General features: G+C 44.5%; 1 protein-coding gene across 3 annotated transcripts in view; it reads left to right on the top strand.

The window, feature by feature from the left end:
* PECAM1 (platelet and endothelial cell adhesion molecule 1) overlaps positions 1 to 12,356 on the top strand; it is a 101,360-nt gene that overhangs the window by 47,415 nt on the left and 41,589 nt on the right. For all 3 annotated transcript variants that reach the window (XM_061144392.1, XM_061144393.1, XM_061144391.1), the window contains 3 exons: positions 2,494 to 2,787; positions 6,621 to 6,926; positions 10,872 to 11,147. In XM_061144392.1, coding sequence (XP_061000375.1) covers positions 2,494 to 2,787; positions 6,621 to 6,926; positions 10,872 to 11,147 — 876 coding nt within the window. The remainder of the gene's footprint in view (positions 1 to 2,493; positions 2,788 to 6,620; positions 6,927 to 10,871; positions 11,148 to 12,356) is intronic.

Genomic DNA, 12,356 nt, shown 5'->3' with positions numbered 1-12,356 from the left:
GTATTAGTGTTCCTTCTTTACAGGAGGAGAGGTGGTATCCTGGAAGGGTTAGATAACTCCCAGAGACACCCAGCTAACGGCTGAGGGACCAGGGGTTTGGGACCAGATGTGCCCGACTCTGCTTTCTTCCTGGTCCCAGTTCTGTGTCCCAGTGATTCAGGCATGGGTGTGCATTTCATTCAGATGATGACAGTAAAGTAGCCCCAACCAGAGGGGTAACTAACACCAGGAATCTGGAGAAGTTGTTGTAATTCACCTTAGAAATTTAAAAATATTTTAGGTTTTTAAAAATTATTAATTTGGCTGTGCTGGGTCTTCACTGCTGCCAGGGGTTTTCTCTAGTTGTGGTAGGTGGGGGCTCCTCTTTAGTTGCGGTAGCTTCTCTTGTTGAAACACACGGGCTCTAGGGCACCCAGGCTCAGCAGTTGCGTCTCCCGGGCTCTAAAGCTCAGGCTTGGTAGTTGGGGCCCATGGATTTAGTTGCTTCATCACATGTGGGATCTTCCCGGATCCAGATCAAGTATCAAACCTGTGTTTCTGCTTTGTTGGGGGGACTCTTTACCGCTGAGCCACAAGGGAAACCCTGTTTTGTTTTGTTTTTCCCCTGAAAAAAATTTGCTAGAAATAAGACTTCAGGAAAGAGCTTTAGAGAGCACAAGATTCAACAGCTGGTTTTATATCTGTGACTGACGGAATCTAGTCAACATTTCAAAAGCACTTTGTGCCAGGAACTGTGCTCCAAGGACTTAAACTCAATTTCTAATTTACACTTACTATTATTATGTCCATTGTGACTTCCCTGGTGGCTCAGTGGTAAAGAATATGCCTGCCAAGTAGGAGACTCAGGTTCAATCCCTGGGTCAGGAAGATCCCTTGGAGAAGAAAACAGCAACCCACTCCAGTATTCTGGTCTGGTAAATCCCATGGACAGAAGAGCCTGTCAGGCTACAGACTGTGGGATCGCAAAAGAGTCGGACAAGACTTAGCCACTGAACAACAATGTCCATTGTATGGATAAGCAAACTTGAGGCTCAGAGAAGTTCAGTGACATATCTAAAGCCACACAAGTTGTGTGCAGAGATGGGATTTGGTCCAGAAAGTCTGACTCTGCACTCATCCCCCTGCTCTCTATCTCCTGATAGAATCACTGTACTAAACAGCATCACTTAAAATGAAGGAGAAGGTACTGAAGGAGTAGGGAGACTTGCCTGTCCTTACCTAGGAGGGAATGTATTAATTGATGGGAAAATAACATGGTTAAAAGAAACTTCTGTTCTGAGTGCTCACCCAATAGGCTCCTCAGACCAGGACCTGAAAGACAAAAAAGGGGGTTCTGAAGATTAATGCTGTAAGAAATGCACCTAAACAATCACCTTGTTTCATCTCATGACTAATCAAATGCCAGTTTTTGTTAAGATGCTCAGAAATAAAGGCACAAGGATGGACTGTTCTATTCAGTTAAAACCTGGGACATGTTGAAGTTAAATTTTAAGTTGTTCAAAAAAGATTTGATGTTATGAAAAGAGAGAAAGAAAGACATTTTTTTTTGTTTTTTTGTTTTTTTTGCCAGTATCTCTGGTTAGCTACCTGGCTATACCTTTTGCTGTCTGTAAAATGATTTGGGGCCACTTACAAAAATTATGTATATTATTGTTCAATAGGATAAAATAAGGAAATCAGAGTGAGAAGAAAATTAAGGCAGTTAAACAAAACTATGACTCTTTCAGCACGGAAAAATACATCCCAAATGTTGCTAGAGGTAAAATTTGGAGCTTGTACTTCTTAGCAGCCAAGGTGAAAAAGGGAAGCAAGATCCATGAGAAAATGTGGTTTCAAGTTCTCACTCATCTGGTGAGGCTTCTGACTCCATCAGCTAGAAAACATCAGCTGAGACTGTGCTAATTTGGTCAGGCTAGGGTGGGGGGATGGAGGGGTGGCGGGGTTGGGGGGAAGGTGGGGGAGGGTGGCGGAGCATTTCCTGGGCGTCACCATGTGATTTCAGAACAGTGGTAGCCATCACTTATCCCGCAATTACTGTGTGCCAGGAACTGCACTGGGTGACTTTCTACTCTTCTGTCTCACAACAACCTACTATGTACATATTGTAACCTCATTTTAGAGATGAGGAAGTTGAAGTCAGAGAGGTTAATCACCCAAGGTCACACAGTAAGTGATGACCCAAGACTTGAACGTTCCTCTGCCCAAATCCTAGGCTCTCTCCAGGGCCACGATGCGGCGGCTCACTGGCTGCACACATCTCCTGGATGTGTTTTAGTTGTCACGCTCTGAAGCCTGCCACCTTGTCATGGTGGGAATATGAGCCACTTAGTACCAACTGCCCTGTGCCTGACCCACCGCGCGTAGTCATCACCTGCTTGGGACCCCTGGACGCTCTGTTGTGCAGGAGGTGATGATACCCATCTGATGATGACGGTGATATTGTTCCTGAGATAACAGATGGGTGGTTCTGCTCTCCTTCCCCTCGGCCTTTAGCCTTCACCATCAATAGCATCCACATGCAGATCCTGCCGCAAAATGAGGTGCAAAACGGGGAGAACCTGACGCTGCAGTGCATCGTGGACGTCAGCACCACCTCGCGGGTCAAGCCTCTGCACCAGGTGCTATTCTACAAGGATGATGTGCTGCTTCACAACGTCTCCTCCATGAGAAACACAGAGAGTTATTTGATTCCCCACGTCCGGGTCTGCGACTCAGGGAGGTACAAATGCACCGTGATCCTGAACAACAAGGAGAAAACGACACCAGAGTATGAGGTGTGGGTGAAAGGTGAGAGCCTGGAAAAGAACACGGTTTGGGAGGGTGAATCACGAACAGGTGCTGTAGCTAGAAGAGCGACTGAATGAGTCACTTACACACTGGACCTCCCTGCCGATCCACCACCCTTCTCACTTGTGTGCTTGACGTTTCCCCACCCTGGAAATGCAGGCAATAGACACGCTCCCGATTCACCAGGCTTTTCCTTACCGCCATGCCTTTGCACAGGCTTCCCTTGTGGCTCCGCTGGTAAAGAATCCGCCTGCAATGCGGGAGACTTGGGTTCAGTCCCTGGGTTGGGAAGATCCCCTGGAGAAGGGAATAGCTACCCACTCCAGTATTCTGGCCTAGAGAATTTCATGGGCTCTATAGTCCATGGGGTCACAAAGAGTGAGTGACTTTCACTTCACTTCACTTGCCTTTGCACATGCTATCTGCTCTCCCTAGAACTCCCTCTTCACCTCCTCTCCTCATGAACCCTCTCTCCTTGAACACTTAACTCAGTGATCTCTCCTCTGACACTTTTCCCAAGCAAAATTGATCTCCCCCAGGGTCCTGGTCCTTATAGCTCTTGTCCCTCTCTGCATTCAGTGGTATTTGTACAAAAATCAGGGCGCTGGGTGCTGACACTGAATTCTGCAGTTGCTCTGCTTAGTTTTGGTCTGGACAAGTCCCTTACCTTCTCTACACTTTAAAATTCTCATCAGTGAAATGAAGATAACAATACTACCTCAGGGAGTTACTGAGAGGATTAAAAGATTCTGTGTTGGTAGAGTTTAGTGCAATTTCTAGCACATAATGAGTTTCCAATAAGCTGCAATTACTATTTCACTCAATAATGCAAATTTCTAACACATCTCGTTGCTCTCCAGACTGTGAGATCCTGAGGAAAGAGGTGGTGTTTAGCTTTTTTCTTTTAATATATCTCAAAAAAATCTGGCTCATAGTAGGCACTCAATAAATGATTGTGGAATATGTATCATTGGGGGAAATTTGGGTCACACAGTTCCATCCATCCATTCGTTCATTGGTTTACTCTCTCAAGAAGCATGTCCCAAGGTTGCAAGTCAGGAAGAAAAAAAATAGGTGCTAGACATGAAAATGCATCAGGCAAATCCTAGCTCTGGGATGCAATTACAGTCCTGGAAGGAAGAGATATATTTAACAGATCACTGCAGTCCAACAGTCATTTGATCTGACTACCTTGGGAGCACAGCGGTGAGAAGAAACAATTCAGCCTAGAGAAGTTGGGGATGGCTTGCCGGAAAATGGACACCGGATTCAGATACAAAAGATCACGTAGGAATTATCTTGATGGCCAAATGGTGCCAAGGACAGAGAAAAGGGATGTAGCATAAGAGTGAAAGTGCAGAGGCTGAGAAAGAAGTTGCTCTCCCAGCAGAGTGCCCCTGGGTCAACTTCCCTGACCTCTGTAGGCAGGTTTTCATTTCCCGTCTCTAAAATCGAGATCACTGGGTATCTCTGCATACCCTTGAATGTTGTTTGTTTTGAGAATTAAATGGGGGCAGAGGGAGTGATCCAATGTTGGATGAATGAATGGCCCACCATGTACTAGGTGCTTGGCCAGACCATCCTTAGAAAGAAATAATCTTACAGCAAACAGGAAATAGGAAGAATCAGTAGGCAAGTATTCAGGGGCATTTTCCTCTCAGAAGTATACAACCTCTGACCACCTTCCCATCAGGCTTTGAGGCTCACACGGGAGGACATGACTGTGTCATCCTCCAGGCCGGTTCGTCCTCTGGACATCCTGGGTATCCCATGGACAATCGCGGTATGGCTGGCCAGACATCCCTCTGTATCACCAGGGGCCACAGCCACAGAGAAGCAGAGCAGCACTTCAGCATCTCCACCGGGGACAGGGGAGGAGCCAACAGGTCCCCGTGTTCACGGTAGTGATGAGGAAAGAGTGGCAGGCCAAGACTTTGGGGAACAGATGTTGAAAAGAAATGTGCCAGAAACTTGGGATGATTTAATGGACATAGTTTGTGAATTCAGCCCCATTCTTTCTGGACAGCTGCTGTCATAACTGTCATTTCTGCATCTTTGAGCTCCCTTCTGTGATCAGAACAGTCATTCATGCCATTGTTACTTCCAGTAATAAGAACTACCACTTATTCAGGCCCTCACGAGGCAAGATAAATGTTTCTCAGCACGTCACATGCATTTCATTTTACTCCTGCAATGGTACTGCAAGATTAGCCTGGTTCCTCCCGTGTGCAAGTGTCAACGCTGGAGCTCAGAGAGGTTGGGTGGTCTGGTCACGTCAAACACAGAGCCCGAGTCAGAACCTAGATCTATCTGACTCCGCAGTTGGCCTCTCTCTCTTTTTTATGATAGAAGGTCTTTGAGGCAGACAAAAGACAATCCATTCATTCATTAGCCATTTATCAAGTGCGCATTCTGATGAAGACCTAACAATGAGTATGAGGTCATCCCATCGCTTGATCCCTTCTCCTGGCGATCTCGTGTGGGGCCAGAGGAACACCTTCACCAGAAGTGACAGCGGAGGTGGAGCACGTGCAGATCTCCTCCCCAAGAGGACAACTCTGCATTTCTCCCTTTTTTAAAAAAAAAAATAATATTTTTATTCATTTTTTTTTAAACACCAAAAGCATTTTGTATTTGGGGTATAGCCGATTAACAAGATTGTGATAGTTTTAGGTGAACAGCAAGGGATTCAGCCATACATATACATGTATCCATTCTACATCTCTGACCTGGGCTGGTCAAGGAAAAAGATTCATGAGTCTTGAGTGACGGAGGGCAGGTGGCACATTCAGGAAGAGGCAGGTTTAGGATACGAGCAAGTCTGTCTGATTCCAAGATGGAGTTCATGGCCCTTGGACCCTGGGGCCTGGACAGGACAGCTCATCTCAGCCAGACTCTCCCAGCTCCCTCTAATCCGACCCCAGCTCACCACCTGATGTATTTTCCCCTCCAGCCCTTCCTCTGCTCTAGACGGCCATCCTGAAAAGTCACTCATGTCCCTTGGCACAAGCAGATCCCGAAGCCCTGAAATGCCTGTCCTTAGCCCCCATCTCACTTCATCTGTCCAAATAACCTCCTTACTCCAAGAATCCTCTCAGGCGCTATTCCTTTCTAGGATCTTCTCTGATTCCTCAGGCAAAGAGGGACTCCTCCTTTCCCGACTGCTCCCTAGGTCACTGTCTCTGTGAGGTACTCCAATTCCTAGTTATTTTCAGCTTTCCTTTTTTAACTGAGAGGCCACGCCTGCCTCTTCTCCTCCCCACCCCCACCCTTACCCACCCCACCCCTGCCTCTGGCTGTAAAGTCACAGACCTAGGGGTGAGTCTCAGTTGCTCTGGGGCTTGAAGGCTGTAAGCTTCTGGGTGAGCCTTGAACCTCTCAGAGCGTCACCTTCTTCATCTGTAAAATGGACATAATTTTCTCTTTCGTGCCCTCCCCAGAGATTTACTATGAGAATTGCAAAATGGAGTAATGGATAGAAAGTTAATCCTAGCTTGTTGTTGGCATTCAATATATTGTAACAACCACCACAGTAATACTGATGAATACTGGCAGCCTTTGTTTTGTTCTTAACTATGTCGGTTGAGATGACTTGACTTCCCAGTGGAATTATAAACTTTGAAAGCACCAACCACATCTTAGACATAGTCTATATATTTTTTCAAAGTACCTGGTATGGTGCTCAGCACATACATACTCAGTAATTACCTGGTAGGTAGCACTGAGGTTCTGGGAACAAAAGAACCGTCAGATGGGTCAACCCCAGTGACTGGGCTGATGGGTGGCTTGGCCGCTGGAGCAAACATACTAATGAACTTTCTCTTCCCCCAAAGGAGTGTCTGATCCCAGGGTGACGCTGGACAAGAAGGAGGTGATAGAGGGTGGAGTCGTGGTAGTCAACTGTTCTGTCCCAGAGGAAAAGGCTCCTGTACATTTCACAATTGAAAAATTCGAACTAAATATAAGGGGCGCCAAGAAAAAAAGAGAAAAAAACTCTCAGAACCAGAATTTTGCGACGCTGGAATTCACAGTTGAGGAGCAAGACCGTGCCATATATTTTCAATGTCAAGCGAAGATCTTTTCCGGGTCCAAAGTGGAGTCCTCCAAAGTCATGAGGAGTGAACTAGTCACTGTGCGGGGTCAGAGTCCTACTCTCCTTTCTGTCACTCTTCCTGGTTTGCTGATTTGGTCTGGGGAGACAGAGCCCAGAATTGGAAAGGGGCTCAGGCCTTTGCTGCTTAAGACTGTTCTTTGTTTATTATTATTATTTTGTATTGGAGTATAGCTGATTAACAGTGTTGTGATAGTTTCAGGGGAACAGCGAAGGGACTCAGCCATACATATACGCGTATCCATTCTCCCCCAAACTCCCCTCTGGTCCACAAAACATTGAGCAGAGTTCCATGTGCTATGTGGTAGGTCCTTGTTGATCATCTATTTTAAATATAGCAGTGTATACATGTCCATCCCAAACTCCCTAACGATCCTTTCCCCTCATCCTTCCCCACCCTCCTGCAACATTCTCTAAGTCTGTGAGTCTGTTCCTGTTTTGTAAGGAAGTTCATGTGTATTTCTTTTTAGAATCCACATACAGGAGACGTCATACCATATTTCTCCTCTGTCAAAACTGTTCTTAATCACTTTATATTTTTCAAACTTTTTGACTGTGGCACAACTTAATTATATATACATATATATTTCCAAACAATTCTTAACCTTTGTAGATGATGCATTTTGCTATTTTTCTTTCTATCCTATTTCCATTTCTTAAAGCACTGGCAGAGACTCACTGAAACGATATCTTGTGTGACCTGCAGCTTGGGAACTGTGACTTTCAGCCATGAGGATCAGACATCAGGAAGTGGGGCCTGGAGGGGATCCAGAGGGAAGGGGGGCAGGTCCTCAGCTTTCACCTCCTCCATCTGACGAGGGGTTTCCCTCTTCTACCCACCCTTCCATCACTGAGATGTTGGACAAATAGGAAACAGATGAGGTGACCTGAGAAGTGCTCTCAGGTGAGAAAGGCTACAGCAGAGGGGAGCCAGGGTCTGAGTGTCCAGGGCAGAGAGCTCAGAGCTCCAGGTCAGGCAACTAGCAGCTCCCAGTCGCCTGAGAAGGGAGCATGTGTGAAGCAGGAAGGAGGTAGGGGAAGGAACAGCTTACCACAGAAAGCCTCAAGTGTATTCAGGATTGGAGCCCTACAGCTTGTTACGAGACCCTCAGGGGACTTCCCTGGTGGTCCAGTGTTAGGAATCTGCTCATCCACTGCAGGGGACACGGGTTTGATCCCTGGTCAGGGAACTAAGATCCTACATGCCGTGTGGTGTGGCCAAAAAAATAATAAATCAAAGCAACAATTAAGAAAAAAAAAAAAACGAACCTCTGCTTTTGGCACCTTCACTTTTGCCCATTGTGTGTACATAATGCTATATTGTATGTGTATATATTTCCTGTATAGTATTATGTGTATGTATATATATATATTTATAGTATTATGTATATACAAAATTTTTTTTATTGTAGTTCATGGTGTGGGTTAAATTTTCAGAAAATGTGGTACTATATAAAGTGACAGCCCTTCACAGTAAGTACCAGCACTTAGAGAAAGTCTTTTGTATGGTCTTCTAGACTTGTTCTGCTCATTCATCATGTGCACACACAGTTTTGACTTGTTTATCTTTGTTTTTACCAAAAAAAAAAAAAGAGAGAGAGAGACCTGTCAAACATTCTATCTTATAACTTTTTCTTAACAAATACAATATAGATGTACTTTTGTCCATATCAAGAAATACAGATCTTTACCATTTTAGTGACAACTCAGAATCTTGTTGTAAGGATATGCTATAATATATTTGCCTCATTTCATGTTAGTTTTTTAAATTAATTTATTTTTTGAAAGTGAAAGAAGGTTTTATTCAGGGAGGGAACACACTCCATAGCCAGAGCCTGGGCCATCTCAGAAGGTGACAGTCACCTGCCTCATTTTATGTTGATGGACATTTAGGCATTTTTTTCCCCACTTTTTTGCTCTTAAGACGATCTTGCAGCAAACATTCTTGTAACTTCTATAGTTTTGTGAGTATTTCATTATTATTTATGTGTCAAATTCTTTTATTTATTTATTTACTTTTTGCCGGGTCTTTGTTTCTCTAGTTTCAGGGAGTAAGGGCTATTCTAGTTCTGATGTGCAGGCTTCTCATTGTGCTGGCTTCTCTTGGTGAAGAGCATGAGCTCTAGGGCACCCTGGCTTCAGTAATTGTGGCACAAGGACTTAGTTGCCCTATGGCATGTGGAATCTTCCTGGACCAGGAATCGAACCCGTGTCCCCTGCTTTGACAGGCAGATTCTTAAACACTGGGACCACCAGAGAAGTCCCTGTGTCAAATTCTTGATTCAGATGTTTTGTGCATTTTTGGTATTGAAAAATATCACCAATGCGCTCCTCCAAAAGGATAAACATTTCCATCAAAAGTATTCATTCTCCCACATCCTCATCAACAGAGTACATTATTGATGTTTTCTCTTTTATTGACTGCCTGTGAGCAGCTTGCAGGATCTCCGTCTTCAGTCAGGGATTGAACCTGGGCCACAGCAGTGAAAGCACCGAATCTTAACTAGACTGCCAGGGAGCTCCCAATATTTTTGTTATTTTTGACAGTCTATTATAATTGAGGCACAATGGCATATCACTACTGTGATTTGTATTTCTTTGGTCTAAAGACCAAAGAAGGTTGAGTATGCTTTTTACATTTGTAAATGTGTACTTTTATATCCCTTCATGCCTGCCTATCACATACATTTTGCCCATATTTGCCTACTGCTTCTGATTGATTTGTTTGAGCCCTTTATAAATTAAAGGGATGAGCTCTTTGTCAGGTGCTATGCAAAAATTTACCCAGTTTGTCACTTGTCTTTCTTTTTTACTTCCCTGAAAAAGCTTTCAGTCTTTAGTTAAAATCAAATTTATGCATCTTTTCCCCTTATGGTATCAATTTATGCATCTTTTTTTTTACGGTATCCAGTTTTGTGATTCATACCTAAAGTTCCTCCATGCTCCAAGATTATTAAAGCAAAAAATGCACCTCTGTTTTCTTTTACTTTTTCTGTGGCTTAATTTTTTTTCCTCTTGTGCATTTAGATCTCTGATACATCTGGAGTTAGTTTGGGTGTCAGGAAAAAAATCTTTAGTTATTATCAAACTACCCCAGAGGGTATTGTTGAATGTCCTAAAAGATGCCGTCTCTTTTTTTGACTCTTACTCAGGAAAACAAACTTTTTTTTTTTTAATGATAGCCTTTTATTGTGAATTTAAATCACTTTACAGTTAAAAAAAATAAAACTAATGAATATTAAAGTAGTAGGTCACTTTAAATTTACTTTTGGCGTCTTTTAATGTCCTTATCTGTATTTTATGTGGCTGTAATCGGTGTATATACTCCTCTACGCTCTGCTGGGGTTTTTGGTGGAAGCAAAGGCCTGGCCCTTCTTCCCTCATGTGTCCAAACCCTAATGTTGACCCATATTTTATTAAAACAGTGTTTTTCAAACTGCATGAGTCATGAAATCAATTTAGTTAGTCACAAACGGCATTTTTAAAAAAGAAATAGAATAGACTAAAAAACACTTTGCAGGGGCATATGGTTATTTAAAAATTCATTTCCATGAAGCTGAACTTTGGAAAGCAGGGGAATATCTAAGCTGAAATGCCAGAGGTCCATGAAATGGTATGAGAGTTACCTAGAAAACCCTTGGTGGGCAGGAGAAGGGTCTGATTCTCACTGCTGTGATTATTTCTGAAGTCATTTGAAAAATGTTCTTCAGATGAGGTGTGGGTTCGAACTTTGGGAAGCTCAAAGTTAGAGAAACGAAATTAAGAAGGTGGCTGAAGATGCAAGAGTGAGTGAGAGGGAGGGAGCACCAGAGCAGCCTAGGTGAAGGTTTTTGAAAGGAAAGGTTGAATTTTTTTTTTTAATTAATAAGGAAAAACTGGTTGGCATCCAAGAGCACAGAAAAGGGGAGGGAAGTGCCTTTTCTCCTCACCCAGATTTGAACCTGAGTCCAACCAGCTTGTCCTCTTCTTGTAGAATCCTTCTCTAATCCCAAGTTCCACATCATCCCCGAGGGAAAGATCACAGAAGGAGATGACCTCCAGGTCAAGTGCACAGTTCAGGTGACGCACCAGGCCCAGTCTTTCCCGGAAATCATCATCCAGAAGGACAGGGAGATTGTGGCACACAATAGCCACAGCAGCGAGGCTGTGTACTCTGTGATGGCCACGACGGAGCACAACGGCAACTACACGTGCAAAGTGGAAGCCAGTCGCATATCCAAAGTCAGCAGCGTCATGGTCAACATCACAGGTAGGGTCGCTGGAGGGCGTCGGCCTGTGGCGGGCTCGAGAGGTCTCTGTGCTGGAATCCAGGCCGGGCAGTGAGAGCTGGTTCTTCTGCTCCCGCCGGTCTGAATGGGTGTGTGCAGGCAGGGCCATGGTGCTCATGGGGAAAAAGTCAGTGCAGAGCGAGTCAGCAGACCCCTGTGGTGCTTGAGGGTGCAGGTTGGGCCGTCAGATCCCAGCCGGGCCACTCGGTACATCTGTGACCTTGAGTGAGTGACTGACCGTCTCCTTGCCACAGTTCTGACGTTGGAGTGATGATAGGACTGCAGGACTGTTATAAGGACTAAATGCCATTGCCTTTCCTACAGAGCCGCATACAGAGTAAGCACTCAGCAAATGTTAACTGGCGTTTTTATTATTATGTCACATTTTTCTTCCCTTTGTGCCAAGTACTGTGCTAGATCTCTACATCCCTGTGGAGGTCCTAAGACAGGGTCAGGAGCGAAAAAGCATTACTAGACTAAAAAATCATAGTCACAGTTCCTCTTTGTTGAATACTCTTTGCCTGGTTTACATACGTTTTCATTTCAAGCTCATAATTATGCCATAAGGTAGGTATTATGATGCTGGCTTTATGGATGTAGAAACTGGAGCTGAGAAGTCAGGTCACTCACCCAGTGATTACAGGATTGCCGAGTGGCAGAGCAAGAGTTACCCCCGGCCTGTTAGATTTCCAAACCCATGTACTTAGAAAGTTCCCCGGGATGCCTTCCTTCTTTACCTGGCTTTACTTTTCTTTTACTTATTTAGTTTAATTTGGGTGCTGTACTAAGTCTTCATTGGAGAAGGGAATGGCAACCCACTCCAGTATTCTGGCCTGGAGAACCGCATGGACAGAGGAGCCTGGTGGGCTATAGTCCATGGGGTCGCAAGGAGTTGGACACAACGGAGCACGCACAGACACACAAGTCTTCATTGCTGAACTCTGGCTTCTCTCTAGTTGCGGTGTGTGGGCTTAGTTGCCCTGCTGAGGTTGAAATCCCTGACCGGGGATAGAACCCATGCCCCTTGCAGCAGAAGTGCAGAGTCTTTTTTTTTAAATTTTAATTGGAGGCTAATTACTTTACAATATTATAGTGGTCTTTGCCATACATTGACATGAATCAGCCATGGGTGTACATGTGTTCCCCATCCTGAGCCCCCCCGCCCACCTCCCTCCCCACCCCATCCCTCT

This window comes from Dama dama, chromosome 5 (assembly GCF_033118175.1).
Source record: "Dama dama isolate Ldn47 chromosome 5, ASM3311817v1, whole genome shotgun sequence".
Classification (NCBI taxonomy): domain Eukaryota; kingdom Metazoa; phylum Chordata; class Mammalia; order Artiodactyla; family Cervidae; genus Dama; species Dama dama.
Note: the sequence above shows the minus strand (reverse complement) of the source record. Positions and strands in the feature narration are given on the sequence as shown.